The 22,927-nt window shown below is 32.7% G+C and overlaps 2 protein-coding genes across 3 annotated transcripts in view; one reads left to right on the top strand and one right to left on the bottom strand.

The window, feature by feature from the left end:
• Positions 1–8,810, top strand: part of Gnpat (dihydroxyacetone phosphate acyltransferase) — a 99,139-nt gene extending 90,329 nt beyond the window's left edge. Inside the window, 1 exon segment of the mRNA XM_085821987.1 lies at positions 5,286–8,810. Coding sequence (XP_085678113.1) covers positions 5,286–5,359 — 74 coding nt within the window. The 3' untranslated portion in view covers positions 5,360–8,810.
• A 9,547-nt stretch (positions 8,811–18,357) lies between these two features.
• LOC118192051 (microtubule-associated protein 1 light chain 3 alpha-like) overlaps positions 18,358–22,927 on the bottom strand; it is a 52,920-nt gene continuing 48,350 nt past the window's right edge. For both annotated transcript variants that reach the window (XM_035362943.2, XM_035362942.2), the window contains one exon: positions 18,358–18,558. The gene's annotated coding sequence lies outside the window, so the exon portion shown is untranslated. The remainder of the gene's footprint in view (positions 18,559–22,927) is intronic.

The following is a 22,927-nucleotide window of genomic DNA, read 5'->3' as shown; positions in this document are numbered from 1 at the left end:
ATCGAGCAGTATGGGCCTTCATTTGTCGGTTTAGAGACTCCAGTAATATATGTGTGTTTGTCCATAACAACGATCTGTCTGCTCTTATCAGCTTTAGAGATAATGATATTAGTATCAGAATGAATTTCACGTAAGATCTCATTTTCCTTTTTGCTAAAATTCGAACCCAAAGATTTGTTGTTAAAATTAACGTTATGAGTAATTAGGTGGCGCATTGTATTCTTCTGCATTTCCGAAATTTTGGAGAATTTAAAGGCTTTCTCTTTAAAGGTGATGATTTGAGGAATTGAAGGTTTAGATGTCTCTGAAAAGTTTAAATTATATTTTAATACTTTTAACTGATCCTCTGAAAGATTCCTATTGGAGATATTAACGATGGGGTTAACGTTTACGGTGGGAAGATGAGCTAGATAGGTGGGACTATTCGACTGGTGTGTGAGCTTAAAGAATTTAGAAATAAGCACATTTTTATGCCGTTGACAAACGGTATTGGTTCTAGACCAGGATGTATGTTCAAATGAAGAAAAATTTTCAGTTGAATTAGCAACTTTTAAATGGAGGTAATATAATTCATATTCAATTTTAGATAAATGTTTGTGCGTGTCCCTTATAATATGATGAAGAAGTGCCAATTTGAATTCTTGGAGAATTTATAGTATAACGTGTCAGTGTGGTTTAAGATATATTGGCCAAACAAAAAGAGCGTTGAAGTTTCGTATCAAGGAACATGAATCTTATGTCAGAAAAGGCGAAATCAACAAGTCTTCAATAGCGTATCATAGTTGGACATTTAACCATAATTTTGACTTTGGGTCTGCAAAAAATTATCCAAAAGGCTTCTTCCATAGGTGAATTAGATTTTCTTGAGGCTTTTCATATTCACAAAGATTTAGCATGTTTAGTTAATGATTTGAAGTCCAATCCAGTCCATCCTAATGCCTTTAAAATTCTACTATCTTAATTTAATTATTTTTGCCGATAGATGGCGTTACCTCCTCGCGTTTGGTACTACCAGAAGGTATAAAAATCCGTTCAGTGGTTGCTTTCCATTATTTGAAGTTCAGATTTTGAGCGTGAAGGAGCAGTTGCCCCTCGCTCCCTATATTTTTAACTTTGCTAATTTTTCTTATATCCTTTGTGTTACATGTTTATGTCCTTTGTGTTACATGTTTGATCAGATAGCCTGGCTCAGTAAAAGTAGGTGGCCAGTGTAACTCTGATTAAAAATCCGGTTATAACCACGTGCAGAGCTGATAAGGACCACGTGTTTCTGAGACTCCTTCCCCTTTATTTTTCTTCTTTCTAGGCATTTCTTTCTCCTGATGAGGAGGAACCTTTAGCTGCCCTCGAAATCAATTGAGTGTTTCAATATACTTATGCTAAATACAAGGTTGTTTTTAAGATTTTGATTGTCACATTAGCGTGTTTCTCGTCTAGTCTAGTTTGTGCTATCAACCGGCATTTTCGAGAATATTTTACTGTTTATTGTTTTACCACGTACACCATTTTATTTACTTCTTTCCATGTGGCTATTAGTTTTTCGGATTTGGTTTATGCTATCAACCGGCATTTTCGAGCAAATTCTACTTTATATCGGTTTACCACGTGCACGATTTTGAATTTCGTTGCTCCTTTCTACGTGGCTATTGGTTTTCAGTATTGGATGTTTCTCTCCGTTTGGAATGTTTTTGTCATATGTTGATGAAAATTGTCTTCATTATTGGTGTTTTTCATGTTATAAGTAATTCCTTTTTTGGACTTTTGGAATTATATTTGTTTTGTTCACTGGTTTCTTGCTTGTACCCTTTTCACAATATGTCCACTGACAGGAACCGATTTTGTAAGTTACGCCTTAAGCGTACGAAATTCTTGAATCATCTACAGTTTCTACTTAAATGCAAACATCAAAATATCATTCCCAAATTTATACATATGAAATGTAGCCTTAAAGCTTCCGTTCACGTTTAAAAATTTTTGCATAAATTCAAATTGGCACTTCTTCGTCATATTATAAGGGACACGCGGAAACATTTATCTAAAATTGAATTTGAATTATATTACCTCCATTTAAGAATTGCTAATTCAACTGAAAATTTTTCCGCATTTGAACATACATCCTGGTCTAGAACCGATACCGTTTGTCAATGGCATAAAAATGTGCTTATTTCTAAATTCCTTAAGCTTACACACCAGTCGGATAGTCCCACCTATCTAGCTAATCTTCCCACTGTAAACGTTAACCCCATCGTTAATATCTCCAATAGGAATCATTCGGAGGATCAGTTAAAAGTATTAAAATATAATTTCAACTTTTCAAAGGCATCTAAACCTTCAGTTCCTCAAATCATCGCCCCTATAGAGAGAGCCTTTAAATTCTCCAAAATTTCGGAAATGCAGAAGGATACAATCCGCCACCTAATTACTCATAACGTTAATTTTAACGACAAATCTTTGGGTTCGAACCTTAGCAAAAAGGAAAATGAGATCTTACGTGAAATTCATTCTGATACTAATACCATTATCTCTAAAGCTGATAACGGCGGACAGATCATTGTTATGGAGAAACACACATATATTACTGGAGTCTCTAAACTGATAAATGAAGGCCCATACTGCTCGATCCCTAAAGATCCTTCAACTTTGGACCTCACGAAAGTTAAAAGTGCTATCAAATCTTCTCATATTCTTCCAACGCAGTTGAAGAAATCACTTATTCCACCTATTACTAATTGCACTAGGCTTTATGCTCTTCCAAAAGTCCACAAAACCAGTATTCCTTTTCGACCAAATGTTTCCAACATAGGTACTGCTTCATATCCTTTGGCCAAATATTTAGTTTCCAGATTTTCTCCTCTACTTGCTAACAATATTCACACTGTAAAAATTTTGTTGAAGTCATTGATAAATTTAAAATCATTTCTCCACTTTGTTCCATTTGATGACAAATCACTGTTTATTAATGTTCCGGTCGAAGGAGCACTAAATTGTCTTGAAACTAGGCTTTGGGAATTTCACTTCACATATACTGAAATTAATGAGTTGGTTTCGCTTACTAAAGTCTCTCTAAGTCAAACCCACTTTGTTTTCCAAAATGCATATTTTCTTCAAGTTGAAGGATTGGCTATGGTTAATCCTCTCAGTCCGGTACTTGCTGACATTGATATGCACAATTTTGGGATGAAATTATTTGATAAACTATCTTTTCGTCTTTGGGTTCGGTATGTTGAAGACACTTTCGCACTTTTGACTGTTATAAAGAAGATTTATCCAAGATTCTATCTATTAGGAATTGAATTGATCCAGCCATCCAATTCACTCTTGAAATTGAATCCAACAATTCTCCCCCTTTCTTGATATTCTTATAATTCGCAATGAAACCGATTTTAGCACTACTGTGTACCGTAAACCCTTTGCAGTTTGTTTACCACCCCATGCCAAGTCATGCCACCGTGTTAAGCAAAAAATGGCTTCTTTTTACTATTATGTATTCCGCACGCTTCAAGTTTGTTCATCTGAATCTTTATGTACCAATGAACTTAATAATTTTAGAGCAGTTGCGATTGACCGTGTATTTTCTCCCGTGATTATTGATAAAGCTGTTAAAAAATTTTCAGATTCCCATCAAAGAAGACATTCCACTGTTAGAAATAATATTAATGACCTTGTCGTGCTACCATTTTATCCTTCTGTTTGCTATAAAATTGCACGGATTCTCCAGAAATTCAATTTTCAAGTCGGTTTCTCCCCTATTAATAAAATTCACCCTTCGATTCTAAAAGATTGCGTTTCTGTCTTGAATTCTTGGGGAATTTATAGTATATCATGTCAGTGTGGTTTAAGATATATTAGTCAAACAAAAAGAGCTTTGAAGTTTCGTATCAAGAAACATGAATCTTATGTCAGAAAAGGTGAAATCAACAAGTCTTCAATAGCGTATCATAGTTGGACATTTAACCATAATTTTGACTTTGGGTCTGCAAAAATTATCCAAAAGGCTTCTTCCATAGGTGAATTGGATTTTCTTGAGGCTTTTCATATTCACAAAAATTTAGCATGTTTAGTTAATGATTTGAAGTCCAATCCAGTCCATCCTAATGCCTTTAAAATTCTACTATCTCAATTCAGTTATTTTTGCCGATAGATGGCGTTACCTCCTCGCGTTTGGTACTACCAGAGGGTATAAATATTGCCCCTCGCTCCCTTTATTTTTAACTTCGCTAATTTTTCTTGTCCTTTTTGTTACATGTTTGATCAGATAGCCTGGCTCAGTAAAAGTAGGCGGCTAGTGTAACTCTGATTAAAAATCCGGTTATAACCACGTGCAGTGCTGATAAGGACCACGTGTTCCTGAGACTCCTTCGCCTTTATTTTTCTTCTTTCTAGGCATTTCTTTTTCCTGATGAGGAGGGACTTTTAGCTGCCCTCGAAATCGATTGAGTGTTTCAATATACTTACACTAAATACAAGGTTGTTTTTACGATTTTGATTGTCATATTAGCGTGTTTCTCTTCTAGTCTATGTAGCTGTTGCTCTGGAGAAATAAGTTCTTAGTACATATTAATTTAGATATGACCTGAATAAATTTAAAACTGAAAAAATAGAATGATCATAATCATTATTTGAAACAGTTTTCTTTTGCTGCAGTGTGTCTTTTTCAATATTCTGAAATTTTTATCCCTTCATCAAAGAAAACATTTTGTGGGCTGTGTTTTTGTTCTCATATTTAGTACTGACATTGGAGATTAATCTGGATTGTAACACAGGGATGTGGCAGCACATCTCACCTGGATATATGTGACGAACTTTTTCTTGATATTATTTATGAAATAACAATACTTGAAATCCCCCTCTTTAAAAAAAACTTTATTTCTCTCAAGTGAGGAACTTCCTGCTAATTCAACATTTTCACATGTGATATATGTGGCTAATAAGTCATGTGTAGCTCATGATATCCAAAGTTATTTTATTACTATGTTGTATAAATTCTTGTAACAAAAATCCTGAAGCCTTGCTAATATTTGAATGTCTAGTTAAATAAATTATAACTAGGGTTTTAATACAGAAATAAGCACATTTTCTTCAGAAAATAAGAACAGATATGAAAAAGTATTTTGAGTTATTATTTTCTCTTAATATAAACTATGTTCATGAACTTTCAGATGAAGCAGTTACTGTAGGTGAAAGCAAGTAGATTTTGTATATATATTTTTTATATTTTCATGTATAATAATTTGATGGTTTGTAGTAATCTTATGCTTACAATAATAGTTTTTATTATTTAACAGAAATATTTCTATCATCATTTACAAGCAGAGTTAACCAAAGTAATCGTCTTTCTGTACCAACTGCTAAGCTATGAAAGGAATGTCTGAAAATTTTCAACCCTGGAAAAAATCAATAATCATTAAATTTATATGAATTTTTTTTTCCCACTTGTACATTTCTATGAAGGTTGTGATGTATTTAACTTGTAATTTGAGGTTTATGTAGAATTAATGCTGCCAGACTTTTGTCTTTTTATTCTCAAAATATAAATAGGCTGTTTATACATATCGAATTTATCATCAGTTATGTCATTTTGTGTTTTAATTTTAGAAATCTAATTTATTTTCATTTTGATATAAATACATAAATTCATTAAAAAATGTTTAAAACTTTAAATATTGTAAAAGGTCGAATAGTTTGTCAATTTCCTTTGCATTTTGTATGTTTTGACTAGTGAGAAAAGATTTACATAAAATGTAGCTTGGGAATTATGCATGAGCAGGAAATAACTTGTGAATTAAATGCTTGTTTTATTGTGGGAATTTGCTATGTTAATTCAGGAATTTTTATACTGTTTATAAAGCAGTTTCATTCAATGTACAGTTTTGGCCATCTGTGTTTAAAAATGTAAATCAAAGGCAAATTCTGCCCTCATTGTTTTTATCTTAGTGACATTTCCTGAATTTCAGAATAACATTATACTGTGAAAGAAATTCTAAATGTAAGTCTTGAAGCATCCCCCACCCAGTTTTTATTAGTTTTATAGCATTTCAGTTGGAGAAAAATTAAATTTTTTTATTGAAAGATACAGAAAAGAATAACATTCTAAAAACAGTCTGGGTATTTTTACCTTTCACTTCTTGGAAAATTTCAAATGTTGTTTTTGGGAAAATGCATTTTCAGGCATTTATATTGCATGAGTACAAATCAAGCTTCAGGCTACTGCAATATGTATCTGATATATATCAATGCATGCATTTCTAAAGTTGTTTTCTTTATATTGTGTTGTGTATAATTATTATAAACTTTAAATGTGCTTTTAAAAATTGCTCAATCCGGTGTTTTTGTGGCTGTTCTTTTGTATTCTTTGGCAGCTTTAATGTATTTATTTATTTGTTTACCAAAAAGTAACTTTTTTCGTACTTAAATTTTGTTCATAGTGTTATGTTCGGTGATTTTTATTTATGCCATTAAATTTAAGTATTTTGTTGAAAATTGATATATATTATATACCCTTGTTGAATCTGCTTTTCTAATGTCTGTGGTATAGTTCTGTGTTTGATTGATGTTCAGTTACATTTATTTTCTGTTAACTGTGTAAGTTTTTAAATTATTGATTAATTTTTATGGAAAGTCATTGCTACAAAAATTTTTAATGTGGGAGAAGGTTTTTATCTTTTCATTGTACTAAAATGAAGGTTTATCATATTGTTTTATTTAAATTAAGTACCACGTATGTGCAGTTAAGGAGTTTTTCTTTAAAATAAAAAGTATTTGTGTTTTACGGAAAATGAATATTACTTTCAGAAATTTGTATACTATTTGGCAAATATAAATTTTTTTTCAATCAGTTTTGCATTGAATATCTTAATTCTTTGTAAGCTCAAGTACTTCCATCATTTGCTATCTTGTGTACTAACAAAGATAATAATATTAAGAAAATTAGACTGCCAGTTTGTTAATATATAGCCAGGCAATAATTAGAAATTAACATATTAGTTTAAAAAAAGTTGTCACTTCTATAATATTCAATTTTTCACTTTAGGTAACAACAGTTTGTTTTGAAGGGAAGTATGTGAATATAGTAAATTTTATGATTTTCTGTCTAATATAAAAAAATACGTGCTTCATTTGATATCATGCAAAGTAAATTTATAAAGTGTGTAACATACTTAGGGTGACTTTAAGATCACCAACTGACTTAAAAAAACTTTATGCATTGTGGATTTTCAAAAAGACATTGCAGTTCTACCAGCAATGCATATCACAAAATAACAAAGTAGTGAATGAAGTTCTAAAGAGTTCTCATTGCTGAATCTTTCCAGCTGCAGCTGCAGATATTTTAAAACAGCATTTCATAGAATAATTGACTTTTAGGTGATTTTGCTTTAATGGAATATTTTCTTTGGAAAATTAAGCTTTATTCTTTACCTTTGTTCTTTACTTTTTTAACATGATTCATTGAAAATCTTTAACTGATTGAACAAAGTTTTCCATTTTTCCAAGTATGAAACAAAACTTAAATAGAACCCTAGAAATCCTTTAGCAGTCCGTTCTCCTATGGAGCATTCAAACTCTCTTTATATTTTTAGAATGAATTTGATTATTAAATGTGTTTTTGTTCTAATCCTAATAAAGTATCACCATCCATATGCTGTTTGGCACAGCAATAGTCATGTTGATTATTTACAAAAGTCAGGACTATTTACTATATCTGGAGCATTATGCTGAAGTAGGGTACTGAACTATCAGGATTAGCCTGTATAGTCCAGTATTCCAGTATATTTGATCACTGTAATCATAACTTTATTAAAAAATTAAATACCGACAGTTATATGAAAAATAAAGTTTCTAAATAGGGTAGCATAATATCTGAGCATTAAAAAAAAAGAGAGAGAAGGAGGAAGCGATATACTTTAAGAATGGTATATTGGTGATTCATTTGGAAGTAAGTTCATTTTCCATATGTTTATTTTAATTCGTTTAATGCTAATGTTTTCTGAAGTCAGCTTCATTTTAGTACTTTCACTTTACCAATACCTGTTTTGAAATTTGAAATTAGCAATTTAAGCTCTTATTTTATGTTTGTATAAGTAACTGGGAATTTATGCATTCTTATTAATATTTTCAGCTTTGTGAAGTTGTTTATTAATTTCTATTAGACATATATGATGGTATAGCATACTTTGAATCAAAAGCTTTTGTGAATATATTGGAAGAGAATTCATTTTGATTCTTGTTGCCTTGTTTGATTTGCATCATAATTCATGTCTTATGATAAAAGATCAAATCCTTGTAATTTCATTCTGTTAACAATGTTGAATGTTGTAACAGTGCTTTGTGGTTTTTTCAAATCTTACATCGCATTTAATGCATTTTTACCTTTTTAATATTTTCTATGACTGTTGCAAAGAAATATTTTCTATACATGTTTTTGGTACCACTGTATATTGATTTTGTAGTTTAATTCTGTGTTTCCCAAAATTGTGATATTTATAGTGTTGCTGTTTTATGGCAGTAGAATGTAAAGCTATAATGAATGCTGTAGAAATATGTGTATGTATGTACATGCATGTCAGTAATGAATATGAATTCTGGTAGTAGGTATATTGTCCTAGTTTCAACCCATTTATACCAATGGAAGTGTATGTTTACTGTACAAATTCGGGAAATGCTGGTTTAAAGCATTTATTTACTTTGTCGTATGAAGAAAAGTACTCTGTCAATTAATAGAAATTACAGAAAATGTGTTTTTTATGGCTACTACTGTATTTTTCTCTATTCCTCTAATGCATTTGAAATTAAAATTTGAAGAAAAATTATAATAGTATTTTTTCCCCTTTAATAACTGTAACATTAAAGTAATTGCTGTATTGACTACTGTTCAATTGAAGTAAATTATCTTAAATATTTGCTTGGTAAAATTTCAAAAAATTGCCAAGATTGCATTTAAGTAATTACATATAAGGATGTATTAAGTAATTACATATGAGGTCAACCTTTCAGAAAGAAGGAAGGATCGCAGGCACTAATTGCATAAAATTGTTCGAGAGCAAAGATTCTCGGAAATGTTGAAGGAATTTGCTTTGTGATCTGATAGCATTTAAAATGCATCTAGCTGCGTAGTATTTTTTATTTTTTAATGCAGCATATTGCACCCAACAAAATAGACTATTTATGTTTTACATTAGTTATAACTTTATTAAAACATGATGAACACAGAAAATATATTTGGAAATCCATATATTATTTTAGTTATATGGGAAGCTTTTTATAGGTTTTGAGAAGAATATAGAGGATGTTGCAGAAAGAAACTGCTGCATGACTAGGCCTTGTCACAAAGGTGTAGTCATAGATGATATGAAAACATTACCTGCATGGCAAGAAGTAAAACTTGGCAATGTTTGGTTTATCATAGGTTAAGTTCCTAGTCTTAGTTGTTACTTACGAGATTTTCTTCTCGAGAGTTTATTAGTATGTATGCAAGCTTTAAGCGATCTACAGATACCGTAGATGTATTGCCATTTATATAAATTATAAAAAAAATTTCAGTCCTAGCTAATACTTTGAATGGTTCCTAGTATGGCTGCTCTAAAGGTTTTTGCACAGTGTCTCATCTAGGGAAGTGATGCAAGCTTGCAAGTCAATCATTGTGAATAAACATGTTGCTTGAAGAGGGTCATGAAGCTGGAGATGGTCGAATCTCTTGACAAAGATTGTCAACAAAGTCTTTTGAAGGAACCATATTTGAAAAAGAATTGCAAAAAAATTCTGGAAGTTTCAAGGAACTTCCATAGACCCTTTCAAGATGGTGATAATTCAATACCTTCTTTCATGCATGACCTCATTCTGAGCAAAACTCATGGCAACACTTCAGTCCATCTAAATGTTGCATGACATTTAATGGATCCTTTTAGTTGTCGATGAATGTGTTCTGCCATACCGTTACAAATTGGATGAAAGGATGTAGTTCTTGTTTTGCGAGTTCCTAGGAATTTTGGGAGTGATCTAAACAACTCGCTTTCAAAGTTTGTACCATGTCAGTCATTATGGTATCAGGTACTCCAAATCTAGCAATCCACCCTGAGTAAAAAGTCTCAGTTTCAGCAGTGTAGTTAGCCATTGGAAAAGCTTTTGGCCACCTAGTGAATCTATCTATACAGGCCAATACATATCTGTAGTCTTTGGATTGTGGAAGCCGATTATATCTATATGTATATGGCTGAACCTAACATCAGAAAATGTACCAAGAGGACTTTTAGTGTGCTGATGAAAAAAAAAATAATAAAAAAAAAAATGCAGACTGCGAAAAAAAATGGGACAGTTCTATATCTCTCGTTCTACTGGGCCAATTCACGAAATTCAAATTGTGCTTTTTCATGTCTCAAAAGCGCAGCTTAGGATATGTATTAGATTTATATATAGCATTGTTCTAATATAGGTATTTTCACACAAAATCGGACTTTTTCCAAAATGGCATGCTAACTTTTTTCCATATTTCGATTCTACAAGTCAAATTATGCCAAACTGCGAAGTTTTGTAAAAATCGCACAAGTATTTAAAAAATTATGTCTCAAAATTTTAGCTCCTCAAAGTTAATTCAATTTGTTATGTATTTATTAATATCTCTTTTTTTTATTACACTTACTTGATTCTTTCTTTCACAGTTCGAAATTTAGGTTCATTCCAAATAAAATTCACCCATTTTTTATGATTTATTTTTAAATAATTTTTATAAATTTTTGAAAAAAATTTTGAATTATAACCTATAAAATTTTTACCGTCATCTTAAAGTAAATTTATTTCTAAGCATACCTGCAAAAAATTAGAGCTTTTTATTCAAAATTTCCAATTCATTCAAAATTTTTATTCAAAATTTCCGTGAATTTATATATTGGCGCATTTTGAAATTAGGCATACTTGTTGAAAGTGATAATAATGTGGAATGTGATTTACAGCGCTAATTTAAAAAAAATATTCCATGAAAAAGTTTTGAATTTCTCTTTAAATTTTGCACCAAATTTTACAAAATTTAATATTTAAGCAAAAAATAGAGTGGTAGATTCGAAATATGGGGGAAAAATTGGCATGTTTTTCCAGAAAAAGTCCCATTTTGTGATATAAATCTAATATATATTCTAAGTCATGCTTTTGAGACATGAAAAATGCAATTTGAATAGTCAACTGGTCCAGGAGAATGGGAGATATAGAACTGTCTTTTTTTTTCTTATATCTTTCAATGACCAGTTTTAGTGTGCCGATGAATTTATATTTTTGGCACATTAAGCACTTTTCCCACCAATTCTTTATATCACTATTGAGATTTTCATATAAATGGAATTTTTATTAGGCTTGTAGTTGCTAATGTTTCAAAAATTTGAAATCTGAACTTTTTTAGGTACATACGATCGAAAGTTTTTTGAAGATATGTCGCAATAAATTGGAAAGATCTCTTAAAGGGAAATTTAATTGCTGATAAGCAAGACCAGTATTAGATTTGAGAAGGGTATGTAACTCGCTATCATTCTGAGCACGAGCTATTTCATCATAATCAATAACTTGAGGTAAATGAATTTCTGAAATTCTCAAAAAAGCATCTGCTACTGAATTATTACTTTCAGAAACGTATCTGAAATCGGTAGTAAATTGTGAAATAAATTCTAAATGAAGAATTTGACGAGGTGTTTCTTTATCATGTTTTTGTTGTAGAGTATAAATCAAAGGTTTGTGATCGGTGAATATCATGAAGTCTTGTCCCTCGATCATGTGCTGAAAAAATTTAACTGCTGAATATATTGCCCAAAGCTCTCTATTGTAAGTGCTAAACTTACATTTAGAAGGTGTTAATTTTCTTGAATAAAATCCTAAGGGTTCAACCTTATCACCAACATGTTGTAATACGGCTCCAATAGCTATTTGTGAAGCATCCGTAGCTAACAAAAGTTTCGCATTTTGAACAGTATGCACCAACATAGTAGCATTGGATAATAATTGCTTGCAGGTGTTGAATGCATCTTTTGTTTTATCATTGCTTTTGTAAGTTCTGACGTGACCTTCTTAATTTTTTCTTTTATCAAATCCTGGAGACAAGCTTGCGTCTCAGCTGCATTTCGTGCAAAATGATGGTAGAAGTTAAACATTGCGAGAAATCGCCTTAGATCCTTTACAGTAGCGGGCATTCGGATAAAGTTTTTATCTTTTCTGGTAATGGGAATATACCATCTGAAGAAACTAGGAATCGGATTTCTTTTTGCCCCCAAAACTCATTTAGCTAAATTAACTTTAAATCCGTAGTTTTTCAATCGTTCAAAGCTTTTCTAAGTTGGCTTTGTGTGTGTTTTCATCTTCTGATGCTATGAGTATATCATCAAGGTAAGCATAACAGCAATCTAAACCTCGTAAAACTTGTTCAATAAATCTTTGAAATGTTTGAGCTGCATTGTTTAACCTAAATGTCATGTTTGTGTACTAATATAATTCAATGGGAGTAATTACCGCTATCTTTTCTATATCAGATTGCTGTAATTTGGTGATAAGCCTTGACAAGATCTATTTTGCTGATTTTTTTTTTTTTTTTTTTTTTCCTTCCTGTTAAACATTGAGAAAAGTCATGCATATGTGGTAAAAGGTAACAATCAGGCAAGGTAATGGAATTGAATTTCCAGAAATCACCATTTTGTTTTTGTAACGAAATGTATAGGACTAGCGTAAGGACTTGTCGAAGGCTGAATGATTCCTTGTTTCATTAAAGCCTTGAATTCCTTTTATAAAACTTCTAATTTTTCAGGTAATAACAATCTAACTTTCGAATAGACAGGAGGGCCCTTAGTTTCGATACGGTGTTGTACATTATGAGTAATTGAGCTTGTTGAGGGATTGCAGCTACAACTGAGTGAAATTTTGTTTGATCTGATGTGATGCCAGATAAATTAAAATTTAATTCTAACTGCATGAACCATAATTTTGGGTTAATTTCCGAAAATTAAGATGCACGGAAAGCAATTCGAGAAAGTTCGATAGTCTGAGTTTCGCTGTTATGCAGCATTTAGTTTTTAAAAAACTTATTAAATAGAGTTAAATATAAAACAATGCACAAAAGTTGAGCAGTTAGAAATTGTAAAATAAATTATTGATCTTACTGTTTTTTTTTTCTATCAGACACTGTTTGCAAATCTCTTCGCCGGATTATAGCTGAGAGCGACAGAATACCTTTATCTTATGATTAACAAAAGCATTCCTCTAGTGACACTGGAAACAAGTTCTTTGATTATAAATGAATGAGTGTTTCCCAGGATTAAAGAGTAGGTATTGCTTAAGTGAACACTAGTTCACTTTCTCGAACACCAGATAAGGGGATGGAAGTGCATACACACATCACGTTTGCAGGGTGTTCTCAGAAAACAGCATATTTTATATTTGCTGTGTGCGTGACTTGTGTAACATGTCGAAAATGGGTAAATGCTTGTAAATGTATAGTGTCTGTGCGGCATAGTGGCACTCTAAATATGCGGCGAGCCCAAAGTCTTCTTGAGAGGTTGGTGGTAGGGAAAGAGGTGTGGGAAACTCTCAGGCCTGTCCCTCTGGGGTGCTGTTCATCAAAATTGGGAGCGGAACTGAGCAAAGTCGCACTGTCACTTGTATGGTGCTCAAGGCTCTTACCAACAACAGGCGTAATCTTGCACTCCTTGCGACGATGAATTTCATGGGCTTGTTCTGATGTTACAGTCAAACAAGTAAGAAGTCACAACAGAAAAGAATAAATTTTTGAAAGATTATGATACGTTTGGTAAATGCATCCAAAGAGAAGCAGCTTTTAAAATGGGGATTTTACAAACAGTGCAGCTTACTAAAACAAGGAAATAAAATTGATAAAGGACAAGTAAAAAAAAACAAATTTCTCGAGGAAACTAAAAAAAAAAAAAAAAAAAAAAAGAAGAAGGATGGAAATTGGAGGGACATTGAAACCACTGTTCTAGAATGTTTTCAAGCTATGAGACTCAATTTCCAGAGCTGTTTTGAACACAAAAGGTGTAGAATTCGCTTAAATGCTAGGCGAAAATTTTGGCCTAACTAATGGATGGCTCACAAGCAGTGTTGCCAAATCGTGCGATTTTGCGCAAATTTGCGAATTTTGCCAAACTTGTGCTACTAAAATTTTAGTATTTGCGACATCCATTATTTTCTTATGCTATTTTTTGCGACTTCAAAGATTTTTTTAATATATCATAAAATGCTTTTATTTTAAAATAATTTATATTAAAGAATAGTTTATTTAGGCTTAAATAGTTGATATCTGGCAATCTTATTTAGATGTGGGCTTTCCTTTTCAAGGCTGCACAGCCTGACGCCGGTATAACGAGAAAAGGGTAAAAAAAAAAAAAAAAAAAAATGCTTCGGGACCTCTCACCACCCTCCCTCGTCCCACGTGCATTTTGTTTTTAACTCAGTCCCTCCCATTTCTATGGTGATAATGCATCGAACCAAAGAACTTGAAGTTTGCGCGCCATATATTGGGTACCCAAACAGATAAATTAAATTCATCCTCCTGATTATAATATTGCTAAGAACTAAGCAACGGAAATGACTTGAAAATCAAAGCAACGGCATTTTTCTAAATAACAACAAAAATTAATTTACCAGTGAAAGAACAAGGCTTTCTGAAGTTATCAGAATCTGAAACAGATCCACTACACAGAACGGAAAATTCACTGAAAAGCATTCCTCAATTAAAATGTTCACAATTAAGCAAAAGAAAATAAATAAATAAATAACTGCCAACTTGCAAAACTTAATACAAAAGCGCTAACAGTCTAAACGTGAGGAATCCCTTAAGAATGGATATCCGCAAATTAATTTAAAAACTGAAACCTAATTCAAATGAGAATTAATTAAAAAATAAATGGATATTTAATTGAAAATGAGCAATGTGTTTTTAAAATTTTCGTTAAAGCTATTGAATACAGTCTTTAACTTATAGAACCAATAGACGGTAGATTTGTGATGACGTTGTGATTTGTGAGGTCGTGAGGCTGCGCAACTATGACGTCATTTGCAATTTTTGCAACATTTTTAGTCTGCTTTTGCTTCCTTAGTTGAAAAATTTCTAGCAACACTGCTCACAAGATGAAAAGAGAAAAATAACATTGTTTATCGGGAATTTACATGGTGAGATGCAACAGCCAGATCATCATTTGGCTGAGAAATGGGTAAAAGACGCTTTATCCGGGCTTCTAAAAGAATACAAGAGACATGAAATTTATAATACAGATGAAAATGGTCTGTCTTACAGAGCATTACAGGAGCACACATTTATGTTTAAATGGGAAACAGCAGTGTTTTTTAAGAAATTAAAAGAACGAGTTGCTGAGTTATTGACATGCATTATGTATGTAGCAATTAAAAAGATGTCAGTGGCTATTGGAAAGAGTATGTTTAAAAGGAGTGAAGAATTTAACTTACGATAATAACAAGAACTCATGGATGATAAGCATTATTTTTATTGCTTTTCTTTAAAAATGAGAAGACAACTAAAAAACGAAAAAATAACTTTACTGTTAAACTATTGTGTTGCACACCCCTCTTATATCGTTCTGAAAGACATTAAAAATTTCTGAAACTACGACTACTATCATTAAGCCATTAGATTAAAGTGACCACATTTTCATTGAGACAAAGCGGGACAAATGGAATGAAATGACAATTTTTATTTAGTTATGAAATCAGACCAATAATTCAAAAAATATTTTTTATTGTATGCATTCATATATTTGTCTATAAATATACAAAAAATATTTATTATTAACTATTGGTAACTATAAAATGTTTATAAAAAACTAATTTGAATATTATGTTTTTAATTAATTTAAAATTTTATTAAAAAAATTATGATTTTCTTTCACGGTCATATTTTTAACCAAGTGAAAACTTTGCAATAGATTTTGATCATTTATTAAAATGTCGTGAATTTACTCTCAATACAGATTTTAAAGTTTTAATGTTCAACTGCGTTTTTTTCAATTGTCTATATTTTATTGAAACTAGAAAAAACACATTCTGTTGCTGCATTTGTTCCTGGAAGGGAGAGCGCGTGTTCTACAATTTTCAAAATATTTTCATAAGGAATATTATGTTTAAAATGAAGGAATAACTCCGTCCATTTTTTTGTCTGTTTCCACTTTTGCAGACAACCAACATTTTTCTCCAGTACCATATCTTTTTACCAATGACACCTCATCAAACGGATCATTTTCACAAATATTATTTTTCGGAAAATGGTTACTAATATATTAGAAAGATTTTTCCACATATTCCCATAAAATCTCATTTTTTAATATTCGATTTCTGCGCTTTCACAAAAATATGAATAAATTTTTGCAATAATATTTTCAAGATCCACTGGAAGTCAGATACTGTTTGAATAGTTACGTGTAGAATATGCGCTGCACAACCTACTCCAACAATGTTTTGGTTCAAATGTTCGTTAAAATGTTATTGATGCCTCTTCTTTTCCACCGAAATTTACGTTAGTGTTATCCTCACAATAGGCAATATTATTATTGTTCAAATTATTCTTTTTTAAAATAGTACTTATTGAATCAAAAATTATTTGTGAAGTTTCACCCGGCAATGAAACAAAATCTAATATTCTAATTTTAATCCCTGTTTCTGGATATAGTGAAAAAACATTACAAGTAATCGCTTCGGCTTTTGTCCTTGCAGATGCAATTATTTTCGTACAATGTTTTGATCATTTGCGACGTACAATCAATTGATCTGAAACTTTGATTGTGGTTCATGGTGTGGAAAGCAAAAGCCCTTCAGCTAATGCTAGCTGTTCCTCCGTTAACAATACATTTCCTTGATGAAACGTAACCACAATGATCGAACACCACCGAGTAAATCTAACTCGTTACATCGCTTAATTTAGTTTATTCCGCATGCATTTTTTTATTTATGTATTTTTTATTTCTTTATAATTACTAAAAAATAATAGGTAATATATTTTTACAGTACATTTAAAATAAAAAATGCAGATGTTTTCTAAAAAGCGGGACATTTTTAAAAATCGGCGGGACGCGGCACTATCCCGCCAATCGGGACGTGTGGTCACTTTACATTAGATCATGGTATCATAAAAGCTTTCAAATGTAATATTTAAAAAAAAAAAATGTCCTTCGAACAAAAATAATCGAAATCGAATCTTGGGGGGAAAAAGAATTATTTTCCAAGTATGTGGAATTAGTTATTCCACCACTATGGGTTGGTGCTCCTAGGGAAAAAAGAGAACACGTTTTTTTAGAACTAGTTAACAACTCAAATATCTCCTCCTTTTCGCAATGGGCTGTTCATCAAATGAAATTCTGCTCTTGTGGGCTATCTTATTTGATACAGAACTGCTTCCCATTAATTCAAATTATAATAGCTCCTTTCTGTACCAGTACCTTGAAATGCATTCTATATAGCCTTTCGATGAATCTTGCTTCGATACGATTCTTTGCGAGATACTAATTGAGCTATACATAACAGCTGATGAATTCTAAGTTGTGTTATGCTGAATAAAATCAAATTCTGAGTCATTATTCATGGGATAAATAGTTAAAGCAAGACACGGTAATTTTCTTTATTGGCCAAAAATCCACCCTTTAATTCTTGAATATTCTCGTCGTCTCATAATGCCGAAGAAAACATTTCCCAGGTTTTATGTATATATATGTATTCTAGTGAATCTCCAGATAACGAAAAGGAATAATTACTTTAAGGCCTCAAGTTGGATGACGCAAGTATTTTTAACACAGCAATATTTCAAATTAATTCTGTCGACACAAGATTTGATAGCATTTGCTGAGAATTAATTAATGTACAGATAATTGCACTTATTGATTTCAACGGTGTTTAAAGAAAGCTGCCTCATGAAGAGACTATTTTATTTTATAATTTATTTAGTTTCCGAATAGTAGCGCTTATTTACGCAAGAGATTATAAAAGTCAGTAGATAAAAAATAGAGGTTCACCCACAATCAGAGTAGCCAGTGACGTCACAGAGGCAAGTGCGCATCGTCAACCATGACTTAACCGGAAGGGGCGAAGCATGTAGAGTAACGATAGGCTGTTTTAGGATGCTAGTTGAGATGAGTTGTACGGTACCACTATAAGTTTCGGTTTCGCATTTCAGTTTGGTTTTCCAAAATTGGCAGCTGCTAGACAAGCAACAGAATTTCTGGTGATGGCGCATCTTAATTTTATAGGAAATGTCCATAGTATTTTCTGTTGATTAAAATAGTTTCATGTATTTTGGACTTTTTTTTTAAATTGCCATAAATTTTACGAGAATGAATGGCAAGTGAGTAATGAAATATTTACGCAACAGAAACATAATATCCGAAAACCTTTTATTAAGCAAATGAAAAATATCACAGCAGTATAAAATACATACAAGTCAAAACGTACAAAAAAGTCTAAAAGTACGAGATGTAACTTCTTTCGTACAAGTTTTCTTATCTTACAGCAAGTTGATGCGTCCAAACACAAAATAGTTACGAAGATCTACAGAGCATCAGTCTCTAAAGTTAGCACCTGAAATGTAGTATTCAAATTAGCTTAAAAAAAATTGTCGAAAATTTGAAAATTTTCAAAAAGTCATACCAGTCATTTCATACTAATACTATATTTATATTTCTTTTACTCACACTGTCAAAAATTAGGTAAATTTTTCTCAAACCAAATGAGCCAAATCAGAGTGCTGATATAGAAAGTTTAGATAACAGCATGCGAATGTTCAAGAATACATAGGTTTTATAAACATCATGAGTGAATCCAATGCTAACAAATATTGGATGCCCATAATACCCCTAATATCTAAAGTTTTTTTTTTTTTTTTTTCGAAATTTATTGAAGATTTCTGCATCTTGGTTAACATTAGCACATTTTCGTAGTGTGTGCGAGGAGATATGAAGCATATGAAAAAACATATCACGACACGTTTAAGCAGTATACGACTAATGAATAAAAGGGATGAATGTCACACTGTACATATAACATCATAACACCGCTTTGGAAATTGTACTCTGGTGTACATAATGTTTCGCACACGTTTTGTCCAACAGCATTATTATTCTTCAATCTACACAGGCCAAGCTTTGTGTTCGATGTTGTGAACCACTTGCTTTACATTTGCGCACGAGCAGAGGTGCTATAAGACAGGCGTAATTGGAAAGCTGAATGTAAATGTCTGTTCTTTAGTGACGAGACTAGCTTCCCTTAGTACAGGTAATGGTTGAGTATACATGTGGGGATGCTTGGATGAATAGTTTTAAGAAAGGCTTGACGCAACACAGAGTTTTAGCCTGGTAATGGTGTGAAGCGCCATATTTTATGATTGTCGGATGTTTAGAATGAGTCATTTAGTCAATGATATTCTTCTGAGGTGGTTAGGCCTACCATTACGCTCTTCATTTCTATTATTCAAGGTAGTGTGTTTCACCAGAATAAAGTGCGAGGCCAAGGATGTTTCACCTTGGCCGCTTGGTCATTCAATGTATTCAGTCAAACATATATAGGATCATATGGATAAACACCACAGTCGCTTTCCTCAATCATCAAGAGGTCTGAACATATCATTCAGCAGCCTGGATTCTTTCAAGTACTGAAATTTGCAAGCGTCGAATTACAAGGATGTTGCTTTCCATAAATCAAAAAGTCTGTACGAAGATCTTTTATTAAACTGAAATAATCATATTTATGCCATTAAGGGTTCGTTACTGGTTCCATTTTGGGGAAAATGGGAAAAAATTAACGAATTTGGTGATAACTTTAGGGCTTTGTTGTGACACGGTCGCTAATTTTTTAAAAGAATTATGGGAAGAATAAGATTAATTTTCAAAGGAAATATATTAATTGTAATTGATGAAAACTAAAGCAAAAAATCTTAAGAAAACAAAAATCATTCGTTTGTAACACTTAACGGCTAGAGAGAAACAGTTTCGTGACTACTGCTAGACTCTCATACAGCAGACTGGACTAAAGAAATGAAAACTCTACTGCATGACAACTTATTTCAACAAACTTTTATATATATCAACGTTAGCATTATCAGTCTAATGCTAATACTGATACGTAAAAGTTCTACAACTAGCTGATATGTGAAAAGTTCAGTTTTTGCTACCACTTAGGAGAAAATAAACGTTGGAAAATATCTGACAAAGGCATAACTAAGAGTGTTAATAAACTCGCAATAAAGATAAATAAAAGAAACTTTTATGAAAGGTTTAAAGCACATCTCTGATAAAGCACATGGCGAAAACGAGCTTTTACTACGTTTTTACCCTAAATCACGCAAGCGTGTTTGGTATCAAATACATACAAAGGGCTCATAAACCCATGCTGAAAGATTTTCAAACTTGTATAAAGGTTCGTTAGTAGTGAAGGATTTTTTGAAACTCATGTTTCGGTTCGTATTCTGTGAAACGTTAATGCGGCTGTGTGAGATACTGTACAGCTCAGATGTCATTTTCTTGAGCTGCTGAGAAAAGGGTGTGCTTTTGTGCTTTTATTCTTCGTGTCAACTCCATAAGATCTTTATCGATATGGTGGTTAGCGCTGTTGGCGGCCGTATTGTTGGATCCGGGCTGCCTATAAGGATTCTGTACCACGCCACGAGCATAGGGAAAAATCTACTTATATTAGATGACATCATTTTAGATACATATTTTTAGATAACATCATTTTTTCTTGGCGTAATGATGTTTAGGATGGATTCTTACGGTTTTGTTTTCGTTGAATAACGCGCATAAGTGAGATGGAAGCGTCAAAATTATTGCTTGTTTCCTTTCAAACGAAAAGATTTAGCTGCAGTGCAGCAGATTTAGCAGATGGTTTCCTGTTTCATGGTATAGTAAAATTATAAAATCTTTCTGTTAATGTCAGATGTTGTTAATATCAGAAGCAATCTTAAGCGCTTAGATTATATAAATAGCTGAGTTCGTGAATAAGTGCAAAAGTCAAAACACGACGATCTCGACTTGAGTGTAAAAGGATTGTGCGCTAGTAGTATAATTATTATTGTTGGTTGCAATCTGTTGCTTTCACATTGCAGAAAATATTTCCTTTTCAAATATTATGTTATTTCCGTGTTAATGTTTATGTCATTCTAATATTCTGTTGTCTTAAAAGAGGGGTCTTCAACCTTTCACGCTCGAGAGTCACATCAATAAATTCACAAGGATCCGCGGAAAATTTATAAAAAAAGGGCAGGTTCGTTTTGCAAGACTACAACTAATTCTAGACGAAGAGATTGTGTTACAGATTTGTATATATATATATATATTACGAAATACCAGGCTCGGTAAGATAGCTTCCCCGCAAAGGATGTTTAGGGTTGCCATAAAATGGCAAGGAAAGACAAGGTTGCCACATTTGGCGACAAAATTGGCGATATGGCACAGACGGATGAAGAACCTTCTAGAACGAATTCTTACCGGTTTAGCCCAGAATGTTCTCGAACACAAGCCAAAAAATATATAAACCTTGCTGGTACGCGGAGAGAGAGTGCGAGATAGTTAGTCTCGATTTAGTCGGTCCGTGCGGAGTCGATCGAGTTGACAGCCGGGCAGCGAGTGCCGAGTGGGTCGTCGAGTGCATCGAAGATTCTCTTAGTGTATCGCGGTTAGTGCATCGTCGAGAGAGTGTGTTCAGCTCCGGGAACGACTGAACCCAAAAGTTGGGAGCTATGCTCTGTGTGTTGTCGAGTGCATCGCGAGTTGTAGCGTGTAGAGTCTCGAGAGTACATTCAGTTCCAAGAACGACCAAGCAGAGTCGGGAGCTGTACTCTGGTGCTTTGCAGCGAAGCATTCCCACCATTATAGCCTGATAACCCGAAGGCTGTGTCGCTGATTGTTCCAGCGAGTTTATAGTAGATCTTCGACGACTGTAAAACGTGACTTGTCCTGATTAATACCGGCCAATAAAGTGTGTTTCGATATTCCATCAAGTGCTGTGGTGGTTATTCACTCCAAATCCGCCCGGACCCCGTAACATTAGAACTGGTGTCAGAAAATAACGCAACAATATATACATTGGTTCCAAAAAGTCGGAAATCGGATTAAAATGTTTTGCAACTTTTTTTAATTATTAAAAAGTTGCAAAACATTTTAATTCGATTTCCGACTTTTTTATGCTTTGTGCTTTTTTTAATTATTAAAAAAAGCATAAAGATGATTGTACAGAACGAAGTTACAAAATGCATTTACAATAAAAAAATAAAAAAATAAAAAAAAAAAAAGAAGAAAATTTCCCTCACTGGCGGAAGAAGGTAGTTACTTTAGTTTTAATTTGAAATTTGACATTGTTTTTGCTTGATTAAAGCTTCACTATCCGGTTTAATCTGTGTTGTCGCAATTCGTAAAGTTTCCTCCAAATGTCTGCCTGTCAGCAGTGTTCTTGTTTTTGATTTTAGGATTTTCATCTTACTAAAAAGTTGTTCAACTATGTAGGTACTGCCAAAGATAGAAGACATGAAGAATGCATGTTTACAAATTCCTGGAACTTGTTTTCGGTCACGCACTTCGAATAAAAATAAATTAATGTAGGATTTTCAAGAAACTTGCGAACGGGCTGGCTGCATGGGTGTTTTCGTGGTTTTCCCCGAAAGCCAGTTTCCCTTCGAAAGTCCTCCACGAAGGCATCCCTCCCTTTAGGCGGATAGCCCTAGTGTGCTTTGCCATAATTAAATACACCACACCACCACACCAAGAAACTTGCATTTTACTGTAGTCACACTGTAAATCTATAAATTCTAATGGAAGTTCAGGTGGAACACTTCCAACGTCTACTGAAAATGGAGAGGGAAACACTCTGATAAAAATTTCATTTTCACGAAAATCGGAAAATCGGCTTTTGAATTTCTCTTTCAAATTTGAAATGCATTGTACATAATTATTTGAATTCC

Source organism: Stegodyphus dumicola, chromosome 8 (assembly GCF_044657685.1).
Source record: "Stegodyphus dumicola isolate Sdum_Otavi_A_Nest chromosome 8, ASM4465768v1".
Lineage (NCBI taxonomy): Eukaryota > Metazoa > Arthropoda > Arachnida > Araneae > Eresidae > Stegodyphus > Stegodyphus dumicola.
The sequence above is the reverse complement of the archived record's forward strand: the minus strand, read 5'-3'. Positions and strand labels throughout refer to the sequence as shown.